The 26427-nt window shown below is 47.6% G+C and overlaps 1 protein-coding gene across 4 annotated transcripts in view; it reads right to left on the reverse strand.

Annotated features, from left to right (window-relative positions):
• KIF1B (kinesin family member 1B) overlaps positions 1 to 26427 on the reverse strand; it is a 135050-nt gene that overhangs the window by 42563 nt on the left and 66060 nt on the right. For all 4 annotated transcript variants that reach the window (XM_087701979.1, XM_087701978.1, XM_087701977.1 and 1 more), the window contains 7 exons: positions 23176 to 23255; positions 22423 to 22529; positions 21429 to 21512; positions 20118 to 20298; positions 18070 to 18142; positions 2699 to 2798; positions 866 to 1014 (listed from right to left, as the gene is read on the reverse strand). In XM_087701979.1, the coding sequence (XP_087558105.1) occupies positions 866 to 1014; positions 2699 to 2798; positions 18070 to 18142; positions 20118 to 20298; positions 21429 to 21512; positions 22423 to 22529; positions 23176 to 23255 (774 nt within the window). The remainder of the gene's footprint in view (positions 1 to 865; positions 1015 to 2698; positions 2799 to 18069; positions 18143 to 20117; positions 20299 to 21428; positions 21513 to 22422; positions 22530 to 23175; positions 23256 to 26427) is intronic.

Genomic DNA, 26427 nt, shown 5'->3' on the forward strand with positions numbered 1-26427 from the left:
AGGGAGGTCCTTGCTCATCGCTTGAGCTTTGTCTCATGTTCACTGCTTAGCCGCTCTTGGTCATCCTGCCCCCCCCCCCGCTTCCTCCCTGCCTACAAGCCGTCCCAATCCTGAAAGGCTCTGGCACGTTCCTCCCTACATTCCTCCAGAGCCAACGAAGCCGTTCCCTCAATCTCCTTCAGCTCCAGTTCCAGCTCCGACGAAGGCTTGACACCACTGGTGGGCTTTGCCAAATAGCCAATTAGCCTAAACCCAGAGGCTTGTTCAAACGACTTGATCTTTCTCCATTTAAGATGCGTGGACTTCACGCTCCCAGAATGCAAGCCGGCTGGGGGATTCTGGGAATTGAAGTCCACCTGTTGTCAGGCCTGCAGCCATTTTTTTCTTTTGGGGTCTTTGGCCTGCCACACTTTCTATTATTCCGCTATGCTTTTTCTATGGTGGGAAAATGGGAGGGGGGATTGTATGGAATGAGATGCTATGTAGCCATAACAATATTCTTTCTATAGAGCCAAGGTCATCCTTTGTCTCTGCACCTGGCTGGAACTAGATGGGTGGAAGCTGCCAGCATGGCAGTGGAAGATTGGACCATGTGATGGACTTGTGGTTGTGGGGGCAAGATCTTGAACTTTCAACTGGGTGGGGAAAACCAGGAAGCTTTCAGATTTGGGTTTCCCCAGATGTGCCAACAAGGCTCTCTTAATAAATTGGAACTTTGAGGAATCCTTTGCCTCGGACTCTGATTTAATTTTGGATGCTATTTGGAACCCTGACACCTGTCTTCAAGTGGCCAAGTTGGAGAAACACTGATCTAGCTGGACCTTGTGATTTATCATGGATAGCCTTGCTCTGGGAGTCCCCTTACCTTCTTTTTCAGCTCCACACTAATGGCATTGCCTTCCTTCAGGTAGACTGCATTGCCCCACAGCTGATCTCTTAAAGAAGTAAACTGGTGGAATTTCCATTTGCGGAAAGCCCACTGGGCAAGGTCGTACTCGTGCTGAGTCCAAGGCACTGAAAAAGATTAAAATAAATGCAAGACACAAAGGTTAGTTCCTAAGGTTTGCACTAAAGAAAGGATCTTTTTTACGGTGGCCTGTAGGGCAGTGGCTGGCTGGGGAATTCTGGGCATTGAAGTCCACATATCTCAAAGTTACTAAGGTTGAAAAACACCACCTTAGGATTAGCTCAAAAATATGTCCATTGTAGGACATTCTGACACTACACTTCCTGAAGTGTTGATTCTCCAGATACAGCTAGTCCTCGACGTACGATGGCAACTGAGCCCAAATGTTCTGTTGCTAAGTGAAACATTTGCTAAGTGAGTCTCGCCCACTTTACGACCTCTTCTGCCACAATGAGCAACACGGCTGTTAAGTGAATCTGGCTTCCCCATTGACTGTGCTTGTCTGAAGGTTGCTAAAGCGGATCATGTGATCCCAGGATATTGCAACCGTCACAAATATGAGTCAGTTGCCAAGCATTTAGACTTTGACCATGTGACCATGGGGGGGGGGGCTACAGCAGTCGCCTGAAAAACGGTTGTCAGTCACTTTTTTTCAGCGCCATTGTAGCTTTGAAGGGCCACTAAATGAACTGTGGTTAAGAACTAGCTGCATTTTGAAGGGTCACATGGCTTAGAACTTGTCTCTTTTCTAAGCTTTTGATGGCTTTTACTTCTTGAAACTCTTAGAAACGAACATTGTTCCCCTCGCTCCCTGATGGCGAACCTGTGGGTGGAAGTGGCACGCAGAACCATCTCTCCGGGCACACCAGCCGTCGCCCGTTGGCTCTTCCAGCTGGCCTTTGCCCGCGCAGAAGTGCCGGGAATCAGAAAAGCAGTGCTCTGGCGTGCGTGTGCACGCCAGGAAACAGAGCTTCTGGTTTCCGGCATGCGCATGCATGCTGGCCAGCTGGTCCTCATGCATGGTTGCACATCAGAAACTGGAAGACCAGGTGACCGTCGCGCATGCAGGCACCAAAAACCAGCAGCTCAGCTTCCCGGCATGTACATGTGGCAGGCACACTGGGAACCGCTCTTCTGGTTTCTGGCATTCTGTCCCCCCCTGCCCCCCATGCGCGCGCTCACGTTTCGGCACTCGGTGCCAAAAAGGTTCTCCAACACTGCCCTGGCTTTTAAAAACATGAGTTAGGTTTTTTTTCCCCAACTGCCCAAACTACCAAATAAGGGCTAAGATGGGAGATGAGGCCACCACTTCCACCTTACAAATTCAGTAACGCCCTCGGGTTGCAATTATAATAATTTCTAAGTCTCGGACAAATCAGCCACCGTGTCATGCAGGAAAAGAAATCAGCGGAATATCCTGGGGAAAAAAGAGGCGTAAAATGGAAAGAAGAGCTGCAAAGTTTCCAGCTGCAAAAAAATAAATCCCCTTCTGTTCCTGCAGGCGTTGGTTCCCGGCCAGTGGTGGGTTCCGTCGCAACCGGTACGCTGCGCACAGGGCCGGGCGTCCTCATCGGGCACGCAAGCTGTGCGTGCCACTGCCCTGCAACACCAGCTGCTCGGCGGAGGTCGCACAGGCACCATTCGCTGTGCACGCCTGCGCAATTGGCCGGTCGCATTATAAACAGATATGGGTGGGCCAAATGAGCTCCTGGCTACCACTGGTATGGCCGTACCGGGCCGTACCTCCGGGAACCCACCACTGTTCCCGGCCCGGCTCCGTTTTCGACTCACCCTCCTCTTCCTCTTCCTCCTCCTCTTCCTCCGTAGTCTCGGCAGCCAAGGAGCGAGTCTCGACCTGCTTCTGCAAGGCCTGGAGTTTGCTTTCGTAGTCCTGAAGGGGAACAAGAAGAAGGCACCGTGTAGGAGGAGACAAGGGAAAAGTTAGGGGGAAGAGAGGAGGGAGGGTGAGAGAGAGAAAAGAGGGAGAGGAGGAACACAGAAGGAGAACACTCCAGGGAGAAGAATGTGAGAAACAGACCAGGTGGGAGAAACAGGCAGGGAAGACACTGCTGCATCCGGGAGTTTAGATTAACTGCCTTTTAGAGCAAAGGGCTTCGGATGTAAGGGATGAACCAGGTCTGTGGGCATTTCTTCCCCAGTTCAGCAAAGGTAAAAGGGATTTGGGAATATGGCAAATACGTTTGGCCGTAGCAACGAACAAAGGCCGTTGAGGACCAATGGCCTTTTCCTTTTGGCTGCGTGTTGAGAGAAAGAAATCCTTTTTGCGGCGTTCAGAACAGATGGGCGGTCGTTATCCAGGGCACGTGGTGAGCTGGATGCCAATCTAAGCTTTACAGCTTTCTCCCGAGTACAAATCAGACTGGGATTTGGGTGGGAAGAGAGAGTGGCGCGGTGGCCTAGAGCAGTGTTTCTCAACCTTGGCCACTTGAAGATGTCCAGACTTCAACTCCCAGAATTCCCCAGCCAGCATTCGCTGGCTGGGGAATTCTGGGAGTTGAAGTCCGGACATCTTCAAGTGGCCAAGGTTGAGAAACACTGGCCTAGAGGTGGAGCTCTCGCCTCACAATCAGCAGGCTGTGAGCTCGATCCTGGGTAGGGGCAGACATTTCTCTCTCTGGGCACGTTGAGAATATATATCTACTGAATATAACTCCGCTCTGGCGGCAGGAAGGGCATCCGGCCATTGAACAGCTTCATTCAGTTGCCCTGACTCCACCTCACCCCCCGCAAAGGATTACGGAGTCGTTAGAAGAAGATGATGATTTGGGTGGGAAAGGACCCTCTGGAGCACCATACTGGAACGGTAGCCAGTGCTCCAGGCCGGCTCCAGTATGCCTGTACCGGGGCGTACCGCCTGCAACCCACCACTGGAGTGTGTGTAGCACTGTGATGGCCAACCTTTGATATGTGTGCCACAGGTGGCATATGGAGCCATTTCTGAGGACATGCGAGGCATTGCCCTGTCAGCTCCAGTGCGCATGTGCGCCAGCCAGCTGATTTTCAGCCTTGATTTTCGGATGTTTTTCACCCTCGGGAGGTTTTCCTGAAGCCTCCAGAGGATGAAAAACAGCCCAATGAGCAAATCGGAAGTCCGAAACTTCCGGTTTGCGCGTTAGGCTGTTTTTTGCCCTCCGGAGGCTTCAGGGAAGCCTCCTGAAGTCTCCAGAGGGAGAAAAACCAGCTACTAGGCAACCCAGCAGTCTGTTCTCAAAATTCAGGTTTGTGCGTTGGGCTGTTTTTCACCCTCCCCAGGCTCCCAGAAAGCCTCTGGAGCCTGGGGAGTGAGAAAAACAGACCTTCTGCCCCCCCCTCCCGAAAATCAGAAAATGGGCCATTTCTGGCCTCCAGAGGGCCTCTGGGGTGGGCGGGGGAGACCGTTTCCATCCACCCCAGGCTCCAAGAAAGCTGTGCGTGAGGCAGCAGGGGTGGGTGGGTGTCATGTGTACATGCACAGCAGGCACAGTGCAGGGGGGGCATTAAATTATGGGGTGGGTGCATGCTTTTGGCACCCAAGGCGAAAAAGGTTTGCCACCACTTTGTGTGTAGCCGTAAGAGAGAGCTGGCTGGTTTATTAGAGCAGCTTTTCAGATTAGTCCTTTCTCCCACAGATATATAGCCCAGGATGCCATCGCTATACAGGCAGTCCTTGACTCACAACCGCGACTGAGCCCAAAATTGCTGTTGCTAAGCGGAACGTTGGTTGAGTGAGCTTTGCCCCATTTTGTGACCTGTCTTGCCTCAGTTGTTGAGTGAACAAGGGTAGAAAAAGAAGCAATGGGTGGAAACTAATCAAGGAGAGAAGCAACCTAAAACTAAGGAGAAATTTCCTGACAGTTAGAACAATTAATCAGTGGAATAGAATTTGCCTCCAGAAGTTGTGAATGCTCCAACACTGGAAGTCTTTAAGAAGATGTTGGATAGCCATTTGTCTGAAACGGTATAGGGTTTTCTGCCTAGGCAAGGGGTTGGACTAGAAGACCTCCAAGGTCCCTTCCAACTCTTGTATTGTATTGTATTGAATCACTGTGGCTACCTCTGGGAACGGACTTGTTATTATGACGATGTTTCAGGATCTTTTGGCTTTTTTAAAGATATTGTAATTATTGTTCTCCAGGCATCAGGTGCAACTTAATCCAGCCTTCTCCAACTCAATAGGCTTTAGACTTATATGCCACTTCCCAGTGCTCTACAGCCCTCTCTAAGCGGTTTACAGAGTCAGCCACTTTCCCCCAACAATCTAGGTCCTCATTTTACCCACCTCGGAAGGACGGAAGGCTGAGTCAACCTTGAGCCAGTTGGTCAGGATTGAACTGCTAGCAGTGGGCAGAGTTAACTTGCAATACTGGATTCTAACCACTGTGCCACCCTGGGTCTTGCAGCAATAGCGCTTAAGACTTACTGTATATACCGCTTCACAATGCTTTTACAGCCCAAGATCTGGCAACAGTGTTGTCTGAAAATGAATTCTGGTGGATTTTTCAGGAGGGGAAGATTTAATTAGAGCTAGCACAGCTTGTCCCGAAGGTGCTTTTTTTCAAGAGGCAATTTGGACTTTGATTATTTTTTGAAGACGTTTCGCTTCTCATTTAAGAAGCTACTTCAGCTCTGGCTGGATGGTGGGGAAATGGAAGGACTGATATTCCTTGCAGACAGCTGGTCATTTGCATCCTTTTCAGAGGGTCGTTGAGGCCGCTTGGAGGTTTGTCTGTGTCCTCAAGAGTTACCTGAGTGGTGTAAATGGGTGTGGAGCCTTCTTGGAATGAGGGGTCAAAGAGGCCATCTAGGTCAGTGGTGAAATTCCAATTTTTTTACTACCGTTTCTGTGGGCATGGCTTGGTGGGCATGGTGTGGCTGGGTGGGCGTGGCAGGGGAAGGATACTGCAAAATCTCCATTCCTTTCCCACTCCTGGGGGAAGGATACTGCAAAATCCCCCTTCCAGGAGAAGGATACTGCAAAATTCCCATTCCCTTCCCACTCCAGGGGAAGGATACTGCAAAATCTCCATTCCCTCCACATTCCAGGGAAAGGATACTGCAAAATCCTCATTCCTTCCCCACTCCAGGGAAAGGATATTGCAAAATCCCCCTTCCAGGGGAAGGATACTGCAAAATCCCCATTCCTTCCCCACTCCAGGGGAAGGATACTGCAAAATCTCCATTCCCTCCCCACTCCAGGGAAAGGATATTGCAAAATCCCCATTCCCTCCCCACTCCAGGGGAAGGATACTGCAAAATCCACATTCCCTCCCGATCAGCGGGGACTCGGAGGCAGCAAGGGGTCAGCCAGAGGTGGCTTTTGCTGGTTCTCCAAACTACTCAAAATTTCTGCTACCGGTTCTCCAGAACCTGTCAGAACTTGCTGGATTTCACCCCCGATCTATGTCCAGTCTCTCTCAACAGAAGTGGAAGGCTACGGTATCATCTATCTCCAGAATTACAACGCAGGAGTTCCAAGAAGGCTCCACACCTGTTTGCACAGCTCAGGTGACCCCGAGGACACAGACAAACCTCAACAGCCCTCTAAAAAGAATGCAAACGACCAGCTGTCTGCAAGGAATACCAATCCCTCCATTATTTCCCACCACCCACATCAGCGCTAAAGAAGCTTCTTGGAGAAGCGAAACATCTTCAAGGAAAAACAAGGAAATCCAGTGGCTTTTCTTGACACCGTTCTTACATGAGAATCACTGAAGTTAAACAGTTGTTAAGTAAATCTGGTTTCCCCATTGACTTGGCTTGTCAGAAGGTCGCAAAAAAATAATAACAACGTCGGCATGACTTCAAGACATGTCGTAAATCTGAGCCAGTTGCCAAGCGCCTGAATTTTGATTAGGTGACCAAGGGAGATGATTTGATGGTCACTAAATGAATGGTTGTAAATCAAGGATTACCTGCAATACTCTTACGTACTCGGTGGACCAACAATTTCAAGGGAACCAAGAAAAACCAACTATTAAGAATAAGGAAATCTGAAGAACTATTTTCATGGATGTTTTGATTGTGTGGCTCTTTTAGCCTTGATGGGAAGGAAATCATCACGTGCCGAAAGCACCCATAATGCAATGCACATGCGACACCCCCTGCGCCCCGCCCCTCTGCACATGTGCGTGCACTCCCCCCCCACCCCTCCATTTTGGGCCTAGTAGGCCTCCCTGCAGCCTCTTGGGAGCAAAAACGGGCCAAGTGGCCGGCAGGAGACGCATGCACATGTGCGTGGAGCTGAGCTAGGGTGACAGAGAGGGACGCAGGTTCACCATCACAGATCTAAGGTATGAAAAAGCAAGTGGTAGAAGGGGAAGGACTAAGAACGGTAAGGCAATTTCCCCGAGACCTTCCAAAAGGCAACATTTGATCCACAGAAAGGATCCACGGACTTCTTAATTCAATAGTCAACAGTTTAAGCCAGCAAGTTGCCTGGTTTCTCAGGGGGAACAAAGAAAGTGATAGGTCGGAGACTCCAGGAAATGGAGCTCTTTAAGACTTGTGGACTTCAACTCCCAGAGCTCCTTAGCCAGAGGATTCTGGGAGTTGGAGCCCACAAGTTTTAAAATCGCCAAGGTTGGAGACTCCTGCTTTGGCAAATAAATTCAGTTCCTGGATTTATTTCAGATTAGAGATAGTCCTCATCTTATTGACCGCAACCGAGCCCAGAATTTCCGTCGTCAATCGCCGCGGTTGTAAAAGACGGAAATCCGGTTGTTAAGTGAATCTGGCTTCCCCATTGGCTTGGCTTGTCAGGAGGTCGCGAAAGGAGAACACGTGAACACAGCAACGGTCATAAATATGAACCAGTTGCCAAGCACCTGAATTGCAATCACATCATCATGGGGAAGCTGCAAAGGTCGTAAGTGTGGAAAACAGTCACACGTCACATATTTTTCAGTGACGTTGTAACTTTGAACAGTCACTAAATGAGCTGTTGTAAGTCGAGGATTACTTGCACTTCCAAGGAACAGAGACGTCAAATAAAGCTGAATAGAGGAACTGGACAAAAAAAAACTGAAGGGGCTGTTTTGTGTGTGACTAAAATGCCCCACGGCCCATGATGGGGAACATTTGCGGCACCGAGTGCCCAAAACGGAGTGTGTGTGCGTATACATGCCGAAATACTGGAAACCCGAAGACCAGCCTTTTTTTTGGTCCATTTTCAGTCTGTTTTTTGGTCCATTTTCAGGCCATTTTTCGGGGTATTTTTAGGCTGTTTGGGGTGCATTTTCAAGCTCTCTCCGAGCCATTTTCAAAATGGCCTGAAAAACAGCAGCTGACCAGTGCGCGCATGTCTTTTTTTTGCCATTTTTCAGACCATTTTCAGGCTGTTTTCGTGCTGTTTTGGGGGGGCATGAAAATGCCCCCCAAATGGCCTGAAAACACCTCAACAGCAACCTAAAATGCTCCCAAAACATCCTGAAAATGCCCCCCCAAGCCCCCAAAATGACCTGAAAACAGCCCAGAAAAAGGTTTGTTTTTTAGCCGTTTTTCAGGCTGTTTTCTGGGGCTCCGGCACTCGCGGGGACCAGGTGGCTGACGCACATGTGCATGCTGGAAACCAGAAGAGCAGTTGGCGATGGCGCACATGCCCACAGAGAGGGCTCTGCCTGCCACTTCTGGCCCACGTGCCACAGATTCGCCATCTTGGCTGAAGGCCATCCCTTGACCAATAAATTACATGAATACCAGAAAAAGCAGCAATCCAGAATGTTATCATTTCAATTGACTCGCGTCTTCGCAATGTGTCCGTCGATTTGCAGTTCATTCCAGGTCACTAAGAATACCAATTTTTTGGGGGTGGTGGTGGTGGTGGTGAATTTGTGAGAACCACACACCTTTCCCGGCACGTGAAAGTTTAAATAAAGTTACATCCCAGGCAAAAAGGGTTCTGCATCAGAAGGAGTCACAATTTAAGAACTAGGAAAGGATCCTATTGGATCCTGAATCTTATGCCCCCTTTTCTTATCAGATTCCCCTCAATGCCAGTTTCTAAGAGAAGAACAACTAACCGTGTTCTCCACACTCTTTGGTTTAAAAAAAACAACAAAATTAGCTTTTTTGAGGGTTTCCAAAAATCTGCCATTTGACTCCCCAACCAAGTGACACAACAGGATTAATAAGAATGTTTTTGCAATTTATTGAAATGACTTGTTAAAAAGCACAAGCAGATCTGCTTTTCACAAAATGCAGGCCTGTTTTTTTAAAAAAAGAAATCATCAAAACCACTTGAAAACAACAGATGGACAGTTATGTTTCTTTTCCAGATTCCATCACTTCCATCACTGGAAGAAACAATTTCCTCCTTTACAGTAACTGCGAATAAGGCTCACGCTCAAAAGCTTCGAAAATTATTTCAAAGGCAACCTAACTTAACTAAGCATTAAAATATATATTTATATATATATATATTTACCTATATATTCTATACTGCTTAACAATCAGAAGGAGAAGGCGGCACAGAATGGACCGAAGAAGAATCTGGCGGAATCTATTTTGAGGAACGCAAGCGTTTTCCCTGACAAACTCGGACAGATTCCTTGATTAAGGCCAATTAATCAAAACAAAAAAATGAAAGGAGAAATTAAAAGGCAGCGATAGCTTCTTTTGTTGTCTGCTGCCCAACTCAACCCTTGTTTCATTGCAATCACTTTCATTTTAAAAAGGGTCCTTTTTTTTTTGTAAGGCTCCTGCCTTGGGCAGTGGGTTGGACTAGAAGACCTCCGAAGTCCCTTCCAGCCCTATGATTCTACATTCAACTAGAAGCTCCCTCCCTCCTGTGGCCCTCAGTAGAGAAGAGGTCGGAGTAAAATTAAGGTAAAGGTTCCCCTTGCACATATGTGCTAGTCACTCTCAACTCTAGGGGGCGGTGTTCATCTCCGTTTCAAAGCCGAAGAGCCAACGCTGGGCGAAGACGTCTCCGTGGTCACGTGGCCGGCGTGACTAAACGCTGAAGGCGCACAGAACGCTGTTCTCTTCCCACCAAAGGTGGTTCCTATTTTTCTACTTGCATTTTTTTTAACGTGCTTTCAAACTGCTAGGTTGGCAGAAGCTGGGACAAGTCACGGGAGCTCACTCTGTGACGCGATGCTAGGGATTCGAACCGCCGAAGGGTCAACCTTTCTAATCGACAAGCTCATCATATTAGCCACTGAGCCACCACGTCCCTAAGAGTAAAATCAACGTGGCCTAATTTATGAGCTTATGCACTGCAGTGCAAAGGAACTAGAGATGGCTGGCCTTCCACCACGACTTTTAAAACTTTTAAAAGCAAAGTTTTAAATTTTCTTTTGGGGCAAATCATCCATCACTCAGAGACAATGTCTGTCTGCAACGAATTAATCGCCCCAGGGGAGCATCGCTTGAAAAGGAGGCAATGCAGGGAGTGGGAAAAAGGAAACGGAAATAAAATTTAGAAAGCAGCAAAGAGAGGTAAAAGATCAAGGATCTCCCACTGCCAAAATTTCACAACCAATCTCAGCTTCTCAGGTTAAGAGGCCCAAGCTCTCCTCCTTAGTCCCTTTTAACAGGGATGGATAGGATCTGGCATAAAATTGGAGAGAAGAGAGACACATATGCTTGCTTATTTTTAATTCTCTTCACGTTCTTTCCTGAATCGCTCCATTAACCTGTAAGAATCGGTCTCAGCCAGGTATTATTACTCTCCTTGTGGCCCGCCAGTGGCCAGCAGAGCCGGCAACAGACTCGGACAGTGAGGAGGTTGGGGAGGAATATGGGCCAGTCCTGGAGTCTGGGGAAGGCTCGGATGAGGGCTCTGTGTCGGAGGCAGAGAGTGGACCAGGGCTGTCTGCCAGTTATCAGCTGCCTTTAGAGTCAGACATCAATGAGGCAGAAGAACAGTTGGAGCCTGTTCCCAGTGTGCGCATGCGCAGAGCTGCCAGAAGGGAACAGCTAAGGAACAAGGTTTGATTCTGGAATAAAGGCACAAGTGGACAGTGAATGGCCACTCTCATATGGAATAAAGAGGAGTGAAAGGGGAGAGGAGTTTGCAGGAGACAATTAGTTCAATTCATTAGGGTTGCAAATCCGTTCCTGACTTCTTGCCAAGTAATTGCTGCTACAGCATGGCGTTTGGAAGATATCGGCCTGGCAGCTCTCCAAGCCTGATAAAGGTCTATAGTTGTGAAATCTCTTGAAAGACTGTTGGCCGGGACTTGGCTGGAGAGGAATTCCCTTTAACCTAAATAAAAGAGGTTTTATCGGGACGAGGAGTCGGCTTCATGATCTTGGGAAGCCTCGGTCAGAACAACCCCTAAATCCTATCCTACAGGAGAGAATTCCGATTTTTCACAGGCACTAAAACTCTTGGCTCCATTTGTGTAGAGCAAAATTGTGCTTTCAACTACGAAACTGGGCACAAAAAACCCTGACTGCTAAAACTTTGGTTCCAGAGAGGCTGGAAAATCAAAGGTACTTTTTAATGTATCTGTGCTTTTTTTTAAAAGGTGGGGGAGGAGTTTTAGCCGGTTGGAGAATCATGCACTAAATTAATGCTTTTCTAATCTCTGGCTGGAGCTCTGTGGTTAAAAACTCAACACAAATGCTCGAGGGGGGGGGGGGTTTGGAAGCAGGAAACCAAAAGGAATACACACCAATAGGTGCTGTCAGCAGTTTCTGCTTGCCTTGGGTCGTGTCTTCCTGTAGGCAATGTACATTCATCTCATCTGACTGTGAAGGTCTCTGTTTTTGCAAATAGCTCTTTAAGAGCACAACTGGATGAAAATGATAAAACTGCTGTCAATTCCCTCCCTCCCCCAGTGGGACCCTCGGAAGAAACCACCAGAGCTCCACAACCAGCATAAAAGTTCTTTTGGAGGTCTGACTCCTGGCCAGCCGCTTGGGTCTCTTCCCGTTGAACCCCAAAGCAGCGAAATCTGCTCTGATTGGTGATATAACAACACGCAAACACCCCATAACACAACTGAAAACTTTAGAGGAATTAGCTACCCTGTCTTAATCCTCCGCCCCGATTCAAAAAGCTTTTAAGAGGTGACTTTTTCGAGGCGTCTAAAAAGGAAAAAACGGAGAGGCGTAGAAATACAATCCCAATAAAATACAAAACTTGAAGTGGGAAGTTTCCCGGATAAGCCTTGCTGATTGCCCAAAGATCGACACAAATGGGGGTTAAAAGGTCCCCATTTTGTGTTCATTATCCCCCCCCCTAAAAAAAGATGATATGCTGACAGTTCCCAAATTGACACAGAGGCCTTCCCTCAAGGCCAAAGTGAGGGATTTTCACAATTAAAAAGAAAAAAAAACAGAAAACACCAAATGTTTCACAGGCGGTTAACAGATAGGTAGAAAATGTACGGTCTTGTGATCTGAATGTCGGTCGGCAAAGGTCCTCTTTTGAGGCCCGAGGTCAATGGTTTGCGGACACTCCCCACGTTTCCCCCCCTCCCCACCCCTCCCTTGTCAGGATGGGCGTAGCTCTCTTCCACCGACGGGAGAGTCAAACTGTGGTTTCTCGGCTGGCTTTCAGGTTTGGGGCGGAGAACTGCCGCCTCATGCGTGGAGGAGTCACAAACTGGTTGCAGGGGTTCGGCCGATCGGCCGGTCTGGCTCGGCTCTCCAGGCTGCTGGGAGGGCTGTAAGATTGCCAGTGCTGGTGAAGGTGGCGCCTCTGGTGAAAGGATTGCAGGTCTTGGGGTTGGCTTGCGCCCGGGGAGGGCGAGGACTCGGAGGAGTCTGACAACTGGCGCCGGAAACCCCTCTGCTGGCCGTTGAGGGAATGGCTTCTCCAGCGCCCGGGGGTGGAGGGGTTGGGCTGCAGAGGGCAAGGCTGAGGCTGCAGCTTCAAGGGTTGCCTCTTGATCTGGATCTGATCCGGAGATTTCTGCGGCCCGATCTTGTTCCAAAGCGGAGGAGGGTCTTTGGGGACCACGGGGGCTTTAGCAGGCAGGGGTTGGATCTCCTCGGTCTTCTTCTCTTCCTCCTTGGGGATTCTTACTTCGATGACCTCATTTTCGGTGATGATGATGTGGGTGCCCGGGCTCCAGGAGTTCCGGTGGGTCGGGTTGCTTTTGAAAGGAAAGCGGGGCTTACGGTTCTCCGGAGGGATGAAACGGTGCGGCGTGTTCTGCCGGCGGAGCTGTTTGGTGATCTCTTGCTGCTGCAGGTTCTTGAACCGGGTTTGTTCCTGCTTCATCCAGCGCAGCCGCCCACGCCTGAAGGCAGGGTCTTCCTCCATTAACAAGGAAACCCGGCCCTCTTTGTCAGAGCCACTCTTCCCATCCTCCTTTACATTTCCTTCTGCTCTGACTGGGCCGGGGAGCTCTTTCGGTTTCGCAGCAGCTGTGGCGGGCAGCCCTTTTGGCTCTTGGGAGCTCATGAGCGGCAGCACCTTCTCCATTTTGAGCATCTTGTTCCTCAGGACTTTGATCTCCTCGTCCTTCATGTTATTCTGCTTTTTCACCTCCTGCAGGATGTCTTCCAGCTTGTCGATGTGAACCTTGAGGTCGTCCACGTCGGCGATGCCTTTCCCGCTCAGCAGGAGGTCCTCGATCTTTTCGTCGCCAACTCCCACCGTGTCCCAAACGTCTCGGGCCACAGCACGCCATGAGTCGCGCTCGTTGGGATCCTTCTTCCCGTACAGGGTGCAGAGTTCTTTCATCTTGACGATGGCCAGGGCTTCAATCTCCTGCCGGGTGTGCCGGAAATCATTGAGCGCGACCTCGTAGCAGATCTCCTTCACGGCCTGGATCTTGAGATCTGAAACAGTCACCCACCGGGAGTCCTTGCTGAGGCGTCGTCGCTGAGGGATCTGATACATTTTGATGGGCTCTCGCTTCTTGCCGCTGCTGGGGAGGCCGCATTTTTTAACAATGGTTTGCAACTTGCTGGGGGGCAGCTTCTCTCTCAGGGAAGTAATCAGCCGCCAGCTCTCCTCACAAGACCGCTTGTCCGAATCATCCCCACTATCAGAGTCTGCATCCTTTGGGGAAAAAAAACAATCGAGAGGTGGCCCCATAATAAACAAAATTAAAATTTGGAGAAAAGAAGGAAAATTCTGAACAAGAAAAAAAAAAAAAGGACAACTCAAAATTAGGGAAAACAATTCAGGGAGGGGAGGAAAAGCAAAAGGAACAAAGGAAGGGAGTGAATGTCTAACTGGCGTCTTAAACTATTCCTAACGGTCTTCGGTAGACTTCTTTAATTCCAGACATATCTAAATTTCGTGGGATTTTTAATTCTCCGAGAATATGCCAAGGCTTCCCCAAAATCCAATCCGTATGAAATTCTTAGAAGAGCCAAAACCAAGTACCTGAAGAGAGGTGGACGTAACACTTCGTGCTATTGGTGTCCAAAACCTGCCAAACCTTTTTTTTTTTTTTTTGGCCTGGTTACAGCCGTCAAGTTATTTCATTAGAGAGGGGGGAAAGAGACTCTTCTCTCCGCAAGGAGTGATTCCCGACAGTCATTGCAGAATGATCAGACGGACAGCCAAGGTTAGGTGGAGTTAACACTGGGTTAGTAAGTGCTGTGCACGTGGATTCAGATTGACAGTCCAGTCGACTAGAAAAGCAGCCAGAAAAGGGTTAGAGAATGAGAGAGAAACCAAGTTCAGAAGTAGCCGCTAGCGTCAAGGTTAGAAATAGTGTCATAACAGTGGTTAAGTAAAATCTAAGTTGAAATCCACCCTCAATCATGGAAATTCCCTGGGCCAGTTCACACCCCACTCCCACCCTCACACCCCTGGTCTCACAGGGTTGGAGGTAAAGAATGCTATACATGCCACCTGGAGAAAAAGTGGGTTATAAATCTGACAAAGAAAACAATACAAATGCCGTCACAAAAATCTTTATTTTTATTTTTTGGGGCCAGCCAAAAAAAAAGGGGCTGGCTATGTTCTTTCCATTTGCCAGTGATCCTTAGTTTAAAGGCAGAAATGCCTTTCGGTTATTACAGATCATCTTAAGCATGCCCAAGACTTTTGGGGGGAAAAGAAAGGGAAATCTTAAGGTTTTCCACCGTTCCACATCTCACTTTCATGCCTATGAACCGACCCATACGTTTTGCCTGCCTGTTGCAAACTTCATGCTTTTTTTATTGCAGTCACGTAAAATGCTTCTATATTATTAATAAAGTTGGTGAAGAGGTAAGAAAAAAAACCACTCCGAACAAGCTTTGAATAAATTTACCCCAGAGGTTCCAAGTATTATTCTACCATGCACTCAGTGGGGGAGGATTCAACCCACTTAACAACCAGTTCGCTGAAAATGCCAGTGTGCACACATGCACCGCTTCTGCCACGTGGCGAGGGTCGACCGAGCAGCCTTTTGGGGCCTGCTCCACTCCACTCCGGGGCAGCGGCTGCTTCTCTTCGCTGCTGCACTTGCTGGGAGAGACAACATCTCTTGTGCAATTTAGCAGGTGTGAGCTTCCGCTTTCCTCTAAGCCCCATCTTAGCGCGCAGCACAAAGAAGCAGCAGCCATGTTAGCAACCCTAATCCGAACTGCAGAAAATCGTAACAACTGGTTCGCCTGAACCGATCCAAACCGGTTGAATCCCAGCCCTGCATGCACCTGAGATTTAATCGGAAGTGTACTTATTCGGGCTCGGGGTCTATAATATTGACGTAATTACCTAAGAAAGTATATATCCCCACCAACTATTCCCTAGACCAGGGATCAGTAAACTGTGGCTCTGGAGCCGCATGTGGCTCTTTCATCCCTCTGCTGTGGCTCCCTGTTGCCAGTCAGCACCGCAATTTCGAGAGGAGCTTCCGGTTTGGGGGAGGGGGAAGCAGGGTGCGCCAAAAGTTGTGAGCCGCCCTGAGTCCCCTTCGGGGGAAAAGGGTGGCATATAAATAAAATAAACATTCAAACATTCAAAAGGAGACTCTATGGCAAGGGGCAGGTTTTCTGGTCAGCTACACAATTGATAGGGCTTTTGGTTAGGACAGATAGAGGAAAAAGGACGCCGCACTAGGAGGAGACTCTATGGTGGGGAAACCAGACTTCTGGTCGGCTCCAGAATTGATCAGGGGGCTTCCGGTTAGGACCTTTGTGGCTCTTTGAGTATTTAAGGTTGCTGACCCCTGCCCTAGACCATACTGCACAGCATTCCTAAAATGCCAGAAATTGATGCCTGGGCGGCTTTGAATACTGCTGAAAGAAGGACGATGTAGGAAAAGTGGACCATTGCCATGAATTGTATTCCATTCATGGAAAGAAAGTTAGGAATGAAACTCTTTGATTGAGGTATTTTGGAACTACTGCATATAGGTTTTTTTTTTAAGTTGTTAAAAATAAATAGCTAGAGACACATTTTTGTGAAAAGGACGGTCTTTGATGTGGTCCATGATTCTCAAATATGCAAACAGGATAATTAGATTCTTATCAAAGGGGGGGGGGAGGGAAAGGATTGGGGAAGAACCAATTTCTAATGATGACCAAAGAGACTACAGGTAGTACTCAACTTACAATTACCACATTTTTGGAGTATAAGACGCACCTTTTTCCCCTCAAAAAAGAGGCTGAAAATCTGGGTGTGTCTTATACACTGAATACAGCATTTTTTGCCTCCCGAATCTCCGCCCCTTCACCAAAATAACCGTGCATAGCTTTTAGAAGGCTTTCAGGGAGCTCCTGGGGGCTGGGGAGGGCAGAAATGAGTGAAGAACGGCCTGTTTTTTACCCCCCCATCCCCCAGCATCATTTTTTAAGCTTCCTAAAGGCTATCCATGCCCCTTTTTTGACAAAAAATAGGCCGTTTTTTGCTCGTTTTTGCCCCTACCCTGGAGCACTCTACAAGCCTCCTAAGGGCTATCCATGCCCATTTTATGAAAAAAAAAAAAAAAAAAAAAACGGGCCTGTTTTTGTGAAAAATGGGCCGTTTTTGGGAGGTTTGCAGAGTGCAAAACCTTTTTTAAAAAATTTCCCTCTTCAAAACCTTGCTGCGTCTTATACTCCAGTGCTTCTTATACTCCGAAAAATACGGTATTCATTTAGTGACTATTCAAAGTTGCAACAGCACCGAAGCGACTGATGATCATTTTTCGCACTAATGACCATTGTGGCATCCCCGTGGTCATGTGACCAAAATTCAGATGCTGGGCAACTGGGCATGTATTTATGACGGTTGCAATGTGCTGGGATAATGTGTTCTCCTTTTGCGACCTTCTGACAAGCGACACCAATGGGGAAGCCAGATAGCAATAGCCATTAGACTTATATACCGCTTCATAGTGCTTTTACAGCCCTCTCTAAGCAATTTGTGGAGTCAGCACCTTGCCCTCCAACAATTTGGGTCCTCATTGGACTGACCTTGGAAGGATGGCAGGCTGACAAGCTGGTCAGGATCAAACTGCTAGCAGTGGGCAGAGTTAGCCTGCAATACCACATTCTAACCACTGCGCCACCATGGCTCTTAAGATTCACTTCACAGCCCTGCAGTGTTTCACTTAACTGTGGCAAGGAAAGGTTTGTAAACTGGGCCAAAACTCAGTAAATAACTGTGGCTCGGCAAAGGAAATCTTGGGCTGAATCGTGGTCGTAAGTCAAGAACTATCTTATATGCTCTTTTCACAGACTAGGAAGTTGGAAAGTCATTTTTTTTCCTTTGTAGCTCCCTCTTCATCACCTCGTTTGAGGGAGATGAAAGGCTCGATCTGCCAGCCCCCCGATTCTCCCTCCCTCATGCACGGCCATTTCTTTTGCTAAAGATTCAGACTCCATGCAGGGCAGGACAAAGACAGAGAGATTAAAGGCATGCATCACCCACAGCCGTCATTCTGGAGATCCCGGAGGGAAGGGCGGGGGACCAAACCTGGCAGTCAAACGGATCTAGGCACCTCTCTTCTGGAGGACCCCCAGTTAGTACTTGGTGACTCTTTAAGACCCATCTCCACCCTCCTTCGGGGGAGTGGCAAGGTAATATCAGAAAGGTCTGGAATTGGGGCATGAGGTGTGCAGAGTAACAACAGATCAACACCTGAGACTTTTTTTAGTCTGTCTGTTGAAGAAACCTAACTCGGTGTTGAACTGGAGAGAGAGAGAGAGAGAGAGACTGAGGCATTGTCTGGTAACAATGTAAAACCAAAACAGCATACTAACAGCCAAAGGGAAACTAACTCTGGGAATAAGATGGAAATCTCTCTCAAAATTGGCCTGAGTATGGCAGGGACACCTACCAGCCTCTGCTGCTCCAGTAAGAGGTCGGCTTCTTCTTTCTCCTTCTTGTACAGAATCTCCATCTCTTGAAGCCTGCAGAGAGACACAGGAACTGCTTACTGTTTTGACCAAGGCTTCCCGAGAGCATGAAGTAGACTCTTGGTCCCGACAAAAAACCCTTTTATTAATTGACTGTGAATTCTGCTCATTCACATCCAGCAAAGTCTTTCAAGGGAGGATTTACAGCCACAGGCCTTATCTGGCTTGGAGAGCTGCCAGGCCGAGATCTGTAAAACTTGGCCAGGAGTCTCGGAGAGTCACGAACCAATTAAGTGAATTAATGGTCTCCTGCAAACTCCACTCCCCTTTCGCTCCTCTTTTATTTCCTCTGGGAGGGGCCATTCATCGTCCACCTGTGGCCTTTCTCCCAAGTCAACCCCTGTTCCTTAGCTGTTCCCTTCCTCTGGCCACCTTGCACATGCGCACACTGGGAACAAGCTCCAGCTGTTCGTCTGCCTCACTGATGTCTGACTCCGAAGGCAGCTGATAACTGTCAGACGGCCCTGGCCCCCGCTCTGCCTCCGACACAGAGCCCTCATCAGAGCCTCCCCCAGACTCCAGGACTGGTCCATGTTCCTCCCCAACCTCCTCACTGTCCAAGTCTGCTACCAGCTTCGATGGCTGCTGGCGAGCCAGAACACTTACTAGGGAGTCCTTGAATTGCAGCTGTTAGTAAAACAATTGTTGGAAGTCACAACGGCAATGAAAAAAATTGGACTTACAACCTAGGACCCCTGCAGCATCTCCACAGTCGCATGATCACAATGTGGGGGCATCTGACTCAAAACTCTTTCAAAACTACAGAGGCAAAACTCTAGTAAGAGAGCTTTTACCTGTTTGTTGGAATGTGCCATTCATTATTTATTTGAAGCCCAAAGCACCAATTTGCATCCAAAACAGGACTATAAACAGAATTCATAGTCAAAGACAGCACAACATAAATTTTGGGCTCAATCGTGGTCATAAGTTGAGGACTATCTAGAAAATGTTTGGAGTTAGAAAAGGTGCTCCAGATTCCTCCTAATTTTTTGGCTCCTCCAGACTTAAGATCACTCCTCCAACAATGGATACAAATTTTTAGAAACTTACTCTGTCAGCTTGAATCATATTTGGAGCAAAATAAACACAAGTAGTTCGTAAGGAATGAATCTGGCTAATAAATCATAATCAATTCTCTTTCTCAGGAATGAGCAAATGTCTCTCTATCAAACGAAGCACCGTCAGAAAGAATTGAATTGAATTGAATTTATTGCACTTATATGCCGCCCTTTTCCCCGAAGGTAAGACAGTGAAGAGAGGAACATGGCTAAAAAGGAATTGGACATGGCTACAGTAGTCTAGAGAAAAGAAAGACTAGAAGTGACATGATAGCGATCCAATATTTGAAAGGGTGCCACAAAGAAGAGGGGGGTCCACCTATTCTCCAATTCCATTGGTGAATGTGATTTATGACACAGATTGGGGAGGGGGGGAGGAGGAAACAGGGGTAAAGTTCAACCACAATTAAAATGAGAGCAGATCTGACTGCAATAGGGTATTGCTGAAATGGTTCTCCTAATAAATGACTGGATTTCTTTTGAAACTTGGCTCGAGGCTTATGAATTAATTAGGGCATTTTTCGGAAACCTGACACAAAGCCCCTGAAGTCAGGACAAGAAGCAAGGGATGGAAACTAATTAAGGAGAGAAGCAACCTAGGACTAAGAAGGAATTTTCTGGCAGTGAGAACACTTAAATCAGTGGAATGACTTGCTTTCAGAAGTTGTGAATGCTCGAACACTGTACGTTTTTAAGAAGAGATTGGACAACTATTTGTCTGGAATGGCATGGGTCTCCTACTCAAGCAGAGGGTTGGACTAGAAAACCTCCAAGTCCTTTCCAACTCTGTTAATTTGAATGTTATCTGTTGCTCTGAAGACGCCGTGTATGATGTTCCAGTCCAAAGGGATTCAATACTCTGCTTGCATTTCACTGGTGACAATGCAGATTTAAGTTTAGTTTCTCCTTACCTTTTCTCCATCTCCTGCTTCATATCAATTCCCTGCTTCTCCAGCAATTCTCTCTGGGCAAAAGTCCAGTCGACTGGTTCGGAGGGAGTCTCGGCCGAGGGCGTCTTCTCTCTTTCAGCCCTCGCCTGCTCAGGGTGGTTGAAGCGGAAGACGTGGTTTTTGCCCATAATAATGCGATTTCCTGGAGGGGCAAGAAAAGAGGGTTTAAATTAAAATATATTCCTTCATTTATCTAATCACCTTTTGTTTAATTCTAACATTTCACTACTAATCATATACTTATACGATTCTAATATTATTACACATTAAAATACTTCCATAAAATGCTTTACTTTACTTTCCCTTTCTTTTTCCTTTATCCAACGTCTTTTACCCCCATCCAAATTTTTTGGCTACTTTTTTTAAAGGGGAGGGGCGTTCCCTTCCAAACCCTTCTTTTAGGTTTTTTAAGCCTTTCATTTCATCTGCCTTTAAATATATATTTTAACTATACATTCCAGCATTCTTCCCCTCTCTACCTTTGCCCACTATCTAGTTTTAAAGCTATTTGTTCTAATCTCTGTCTCTTTTCCCCAACTACCGTATTTTTCGGACTATGAGACGCACCAAGATTTCGAAGAGGTAAGTAAGAAAAAAATGTTTTTGTCCTCCCCGATCCCCAGGAGCACCCTACAAGCTTCAGCAGGGATGTGGAGAAGGCAAAAATGCCCGTTTTTGTGAAAAACGGGCTGTTTTCTGCAAAAAACAGGGGCATTTTTGCCTTCCTCGAGCCCTGATAAAGCCTGGGGGTTGGGGGAAGGCAAAAACTCCTCCGTTTTTGCAAAAATGGGGTGTGGGTGTGGGGCTTCATGAGGCCAAAATATGGCTTTATCCAGTGTATAAAACGCACCAACATTTCCACACTCTTTTTTTGGGGGGGGGGAAATGTGTCTTATACTCTGAAAAATACAGTATCTTCTGTTTCTCGAAGGGAGATTGATGGGAGAGTGCATGGTCAACCTCAGTGTTTATCAACTTTGGCAACTTGAAGATGTCGGGACTTCAACACCTAGGAGTTCACACATCTTCAAGTTACCGAAGTTGAGAAACTCTAGTCTACATACCGAAGGACCTCCATTCAATGCCCAACAGTTATGAAAATGCCTGGCAGAGCTGCAAAGCTCTTCCCAATGACTAGCCAATGCTAATAATGGTGGACTAGCCAGGCCAGCATCCACACCGGGAATAAAATAATATCCCGGTAGCATAAAATGGAGCCAGACAGTCAGGCATTCAAGACACATGTCCTCATGAAGAAATAGACATTTTTACCTGAACGCAGCTGTACCGGCTGGATCACCCTTTTGCCATTGACGTAGGTTTCTGAGCACTCACACGGTTCCAGGATGACAATCACTAGAAGCAGAAAACACTCAAGTCACCGTCTGAACCGTTGAGAGATCCAATGTATATGAAGGCCAGAGTCCTGGGGGAAGCTGGCCGGGAGGTTTTAAAACAGGGGTCCCCGGGTCGTGGCCATTGCGGAACCGGGCTGTGCAAGTGACGGGCTGGTGCGTGCCAACCTATTGCTTGTGTGTTATGGCTCACCAGCGGTCAGGGGAACTGGTGGCAGATTCAAACAGTGAGGAGATTGGGGAGGAAGATGGGCCAGTCCTGGAGTCTCGGGAAGACTCTGAGGAGGGCTCTATGTCGGAGGCATGGAGCGGGTCAGAGCCGGATGCCAGTCATCAGCTGCCTTCGGAGTGAGGCAGAAGAACAGCTGGAGCCTGTTCCCAATGCGCGCATGCGCAGAGCTGTCAGGAGAAGGGAACAGCTAAGGGACAAGGACCGACTCGGGAGTAAAAGCACAGGTGGACAATGAATGGCCCCTCTCATAGGGAATAAAGAGGAGCAAAAGGGGAGGGGAGTTTGCGTTCAATTCATTAGGGTGAAGATCTATTCTTGACTTCTTGCCAAGTACTTGCTGCTACAGCATGGAGTTTAAAAGATATCGGCCTGGCAGCTCTCCAAGCCTGATAAAGATCTGCAGTTGTGAACTCTCAGGAAAGACTGTTGGCCGGGACTTGGCTGGAGAGGAATTCCCTTTAGCCTAAATAAAAGAGGTTTTATCGGGACGAGGAGTCGGCTTCATGATCTTGGGAAGCCCAGGTGAGAATATTGTGTATGTTCAGCTGTGGGCACGCACACATGCACCAGCAGCCACTCACACAGCTTGGTTAAAAACGGGCCGTAACCCAGTAATGGGCTGCGTCCTGGGAGTTAGAGACCCTTGTTTTAAAATATCCAGGTTCCACCTGCTGCTTACCGCTGCCGTTGGGGTTCCTCTCGCTTCGGAAAATGCAGTGCTCCTCTTTGATATGAGCCCCACTCAGGACGATGTCTTGGCGTCGTTCAGCATCCGCCTGACCAACCCTGTGTCCGAAAGAGAGAAGCTCTAAGGCATTGTCACAGCTTCTAAAAACAGATAAGTGGAGGAAGTTGGGGAGGAACATAGGCCAGTCCTGGAGGCTGGGGAAGGCTGGGACGAGGGCTCTGTGTTGGAGGCAGAGATGGGGCCAAGGCAGTTGGTCATCTTCCTTCAGAGCTAGACATCAGTGAGGCAGAGGAACAGCCGGAGCCTGTTCCCAGTGTGCGCATCAGAGGTGGGTTTCAAATCCCGGCACTACCGGTTCAGAGTTGACTTGGGAGTAAGGCCACAGGTAGACGGCGAATGGCTCCTCCCAAAGGAAATAAAAGAGGAGCGAAAAGGGAGTGGGCTTTTGCAGGAAACCATTCATTCGTTCATTTCAGGAGTGGGGAGATCTGTCCGTGAATCTCAGAGACTCTGTGCCAAGTCTTTCCTCGCACAGCACCTCAGTTGGAAAATATTTACATGGCAGCTTTCCAAGCTAGATAAGGTCTGTGGTCATAACTTTACCAGGCCTTTGCTGAATGTGAATGAGAGGAATTCATATTTGTCTAATAAAAGGGCTTTTATCGGGACCAGGAGTCTGTTTCGTGCTTTTTGGGGACACGTCAGAACCACAGGATCAAAAATGATTCAGCTCATGCTGCTTACCGAGTTATGCCATCTTTGATGTAATAAAGCAGGCACTCAGACATCAGGGGGTCCTCATTCAGGTTGACAAGATGAGGGGTCTGAAACAAACATGGCATTCCTTGAATTACAGGCCCTCTTCCCCACAGGGGCTTCTTACAGAAGAGCTGGCAGTTTCAAAATCCAAAGCTGCTTTGGCCCTCCAGGAAGGAAAACAAATCAATTCTTGAATGGAAGGAAATTTTATTGCAGTGCAGGAAGAGAACGCCAATAAAGGAGGATATTCATGGCTCAGGGTTGAAATGAGGGGGTCCTCGGTGCGCTCCGAGCTTGTTTGTTTTCTTGCGGATGTTTCTTTCCCAAACTACACTATATTGCCCAAAGTATTCGCTCACCCATCCAAATAATCAGAATCAGGTGTTCCAATCACTCCATGGCTACAGGTGTATAAAATCAAGTCCCTAGACATGCAGCCTGTTTTTACAAACATTTGGGAAAGAAGGGGTCGTTCTCAGGAGCTCAGTGAATTCCTGCGTGGAACTGTGATAGGATGCCACCTGTGCAACAAATCCAGTCGTGACATTTCCTCGCTCCTAAATATTCCACAGTCAACTGTCAGCTGTATTATAAGAATGTGGAAGTGTTTGGGAATGACAGCAACTTGGCCACAAAGCGGTAGGCCACGTAAACTTGTTCAACATCAGTGTGTGACCTCACAAATGCGCTTCTGGAAGAATGGTCAAAAAATCCCCATCAACACACTCCTGAACCTTGTGGGCAGCCTTCCCCGAAGAGTTGAAGCTGTGATAGCTGCCAAGGGTGGACCGACGTCATATTGAACCCCATGGATTAGGAATGGGAGGTCACTTACAGTAAGTTCATATGCGAGGAAAGCCAGGTGAGCGAATACGTTTGGCAATATAGTGTAGATAACATCATCAGGGCTAGGCACTGATGATGTTATCGAGTTTGAGTAATGAAACATCTGCAAGAAAACAACCAAGTTCAGAGCGTAGCGAGGACCCCTCAGAAAAGAGCACAGCATCCCAGGAAGAACAGAACCATCAAAAACTTCTCACGCTGTGGGTACTGTAAGCTAAACGATATTTTAACGTGTATTTATTTTAAAGGAAGATGTTTGGTAAGTGAAAGCCAGGGATAACAAGTTCTTCAGACTTGTTGTGGTCCGACAGCAGCCAGTGGAACTGGCAGCAGATTCGGACAGTGTGGAGGTTGGGGAGGAACATGGGCCAGGCTTGGAGTCTGGGGAAGGCTCGGACGAGGGCTCTGTGTCGGAGGCAGAGAGATGGCCAGGGCCATCTGGTAGTTATGCACTGCCTCTGGAGCCTCCAGAGTCTGACATCAGCGAGGCAGAAGAATAGTGTGAGCCTGTTCCCAGTGTGCGTATGCACAGAGCTGCCAGAAGGCAAGAACAATTAAGAAAAAAAAAAGGGCGACTCGGGAGTAAGACTTGGAGATGATTGGCCCCTCCCCTAAGACATAGAAAGAGGAGCAAAGGGATGTGAGCCTTTGCAAGAAGCAATGAGTTCATCTAGTCGGTTTTCAAGCTCTCAGAAGTTCTGTTTAACTCTGTACTAGGTTTGGCCTTGTGAAACTAATTGGCAATTAGGTCTCTGGCAACGTTTCAAGGGAGATAAAGTTGGGAGCTTATCAACAATACCCTGAAAGACTGTGGCAACCCGAGCAGACATCTGTCAGGATCTTCACGGACTGTTTGTGAATCATTAAGGGCTGTGAAAGACCATAATTATAAAAGAGGGTTTCTAGAACCAAGATTGCAATTTATCCTTTCTCAGGAAGCCTAGGTCAAAGCAAAATTATCCTGGGTTCAACAGCAGCCAATTCATTTGCCTTCTCTCTCCTCTTTCTGTGAGAAATACCTAATTCTTCAATAGGGGAGCAGGGACTCGACAGGATGAAGCGATGAAAAAGAAATAAATTGCTGGACACTTTCACCACTGAACCAAAAAGTTTAGGAGTGCGTCGTTCATCTTGTATGGGAATAGCTAAATTGGAGAAAAATGCTCGCAGCCGATTTTGCTGGGAGAAATATATTGTGCAATTTCTACTGAGTAACTTCTCCTCAGCCTTTAATGGGATCCCCCTTGCTTCCAAATCGCGGCTTTGCTGGAAAGTCTCAAGAATCTATTTGCTACAAACACTCCTAATGGGATCTAAAGCTACTGCAGGTAGTCCTCGACTTACAACACTTCGCTTAGTGACTGTTCAAAGTTACAACGGCAGTGGAAAAAAAGGGCCGTTTTTCACAGTTACAACCTTGGGAATCAAACTTCAAATGCTTGGCAAATGGTTCATACTTATGACCGTTGCTGCGTCCCAGGGTTGCGTGAACCCCTTTTGCGACCTTCTGACCAGCACAGTCAACGGGGAAGCCAGATTCACTTAATAACGGTGTTGCTAACTTATCAACTGCAGTGATTCTGCTTAACAACTGAGGCTAGGAAGGTCGTCAACTGGGGCAAAAATTCACTTAATGAATGTCTCCCTTAACAAACAGAAACCTTCGACTCGATTGGGGTCGTAAGTCGAGGACTACCTGTACAGTCAGTCAACCAACCTTCTTTGGTGAGAACACCCCACTGGAACCAGCCAACAAATCACAAGGCCTTGGCGTGAATATCTGGCCAACGAGTGCCAGTAAACACAGAGGAAAAAGGAAATATTAGAACAGCAGCAGAAATAGGATCCTTCACACCCATCAGGCAGCTCTAGCTTGTAAACTAAGAGCAGCTTCTCCTTAGCTACAAGTGCTACAAAAATACAGGTGAAAGGAACAGACTAACAATGTTTGTTCGTTCATTTGTTTCTTCGTGTTGGAAGCATCACAATTAAAATAAGGCATACTACGTGATGTAACATTTAAAATATAAAAGACAAGATTAAACAGATCTTGCCCAGAAACTAGGAACTTTAATTGCATTGTTTCACGCTGCCGTGAGCCCCTCAAGTGTACACTGATCGGGACACAACAGGCAGGTATATGCATATGTGTTGTTGTCTGCAGGTCACCACAATCGCAAAGGGAGGGACGCTAGCCCCATTTGTTCAGAGTGTCTCTGGATCTTGTTGTACCCGTGCAAGACAGGGAAGCAACAGCTAATCAGGATGGATGAAAAGGGAAAGGGTAAGGAGGAGAAGGACGGATTCTACTTTTCTATTTTTCACAAGCCGCAATCTCTGCTTAAGCCTCGATGCCGGCACAACGACAAACCTGGTCAACCGCAAAGGTAT

The sequence above is a fragment of the Thamnophis sirtalis genome, unplaced genomic scaffold, assembly GCF_051295495.1.
Source record: "Thamnophis sirtalis isolate CommonGarterSnake01/CBP01778 unplaced genomic scaffold, rThaSir2_p1.2 scaffold_15, whole genome shotgun sequence".
In the NCBI taxonomy this organism is placed as follows: domain Eukaryota; kingdom Metazoa; phylum Chordata; class Lepidosauria; order Squamata; family Natricidae; genus Thamnophis; species Thamnophis sirtalis.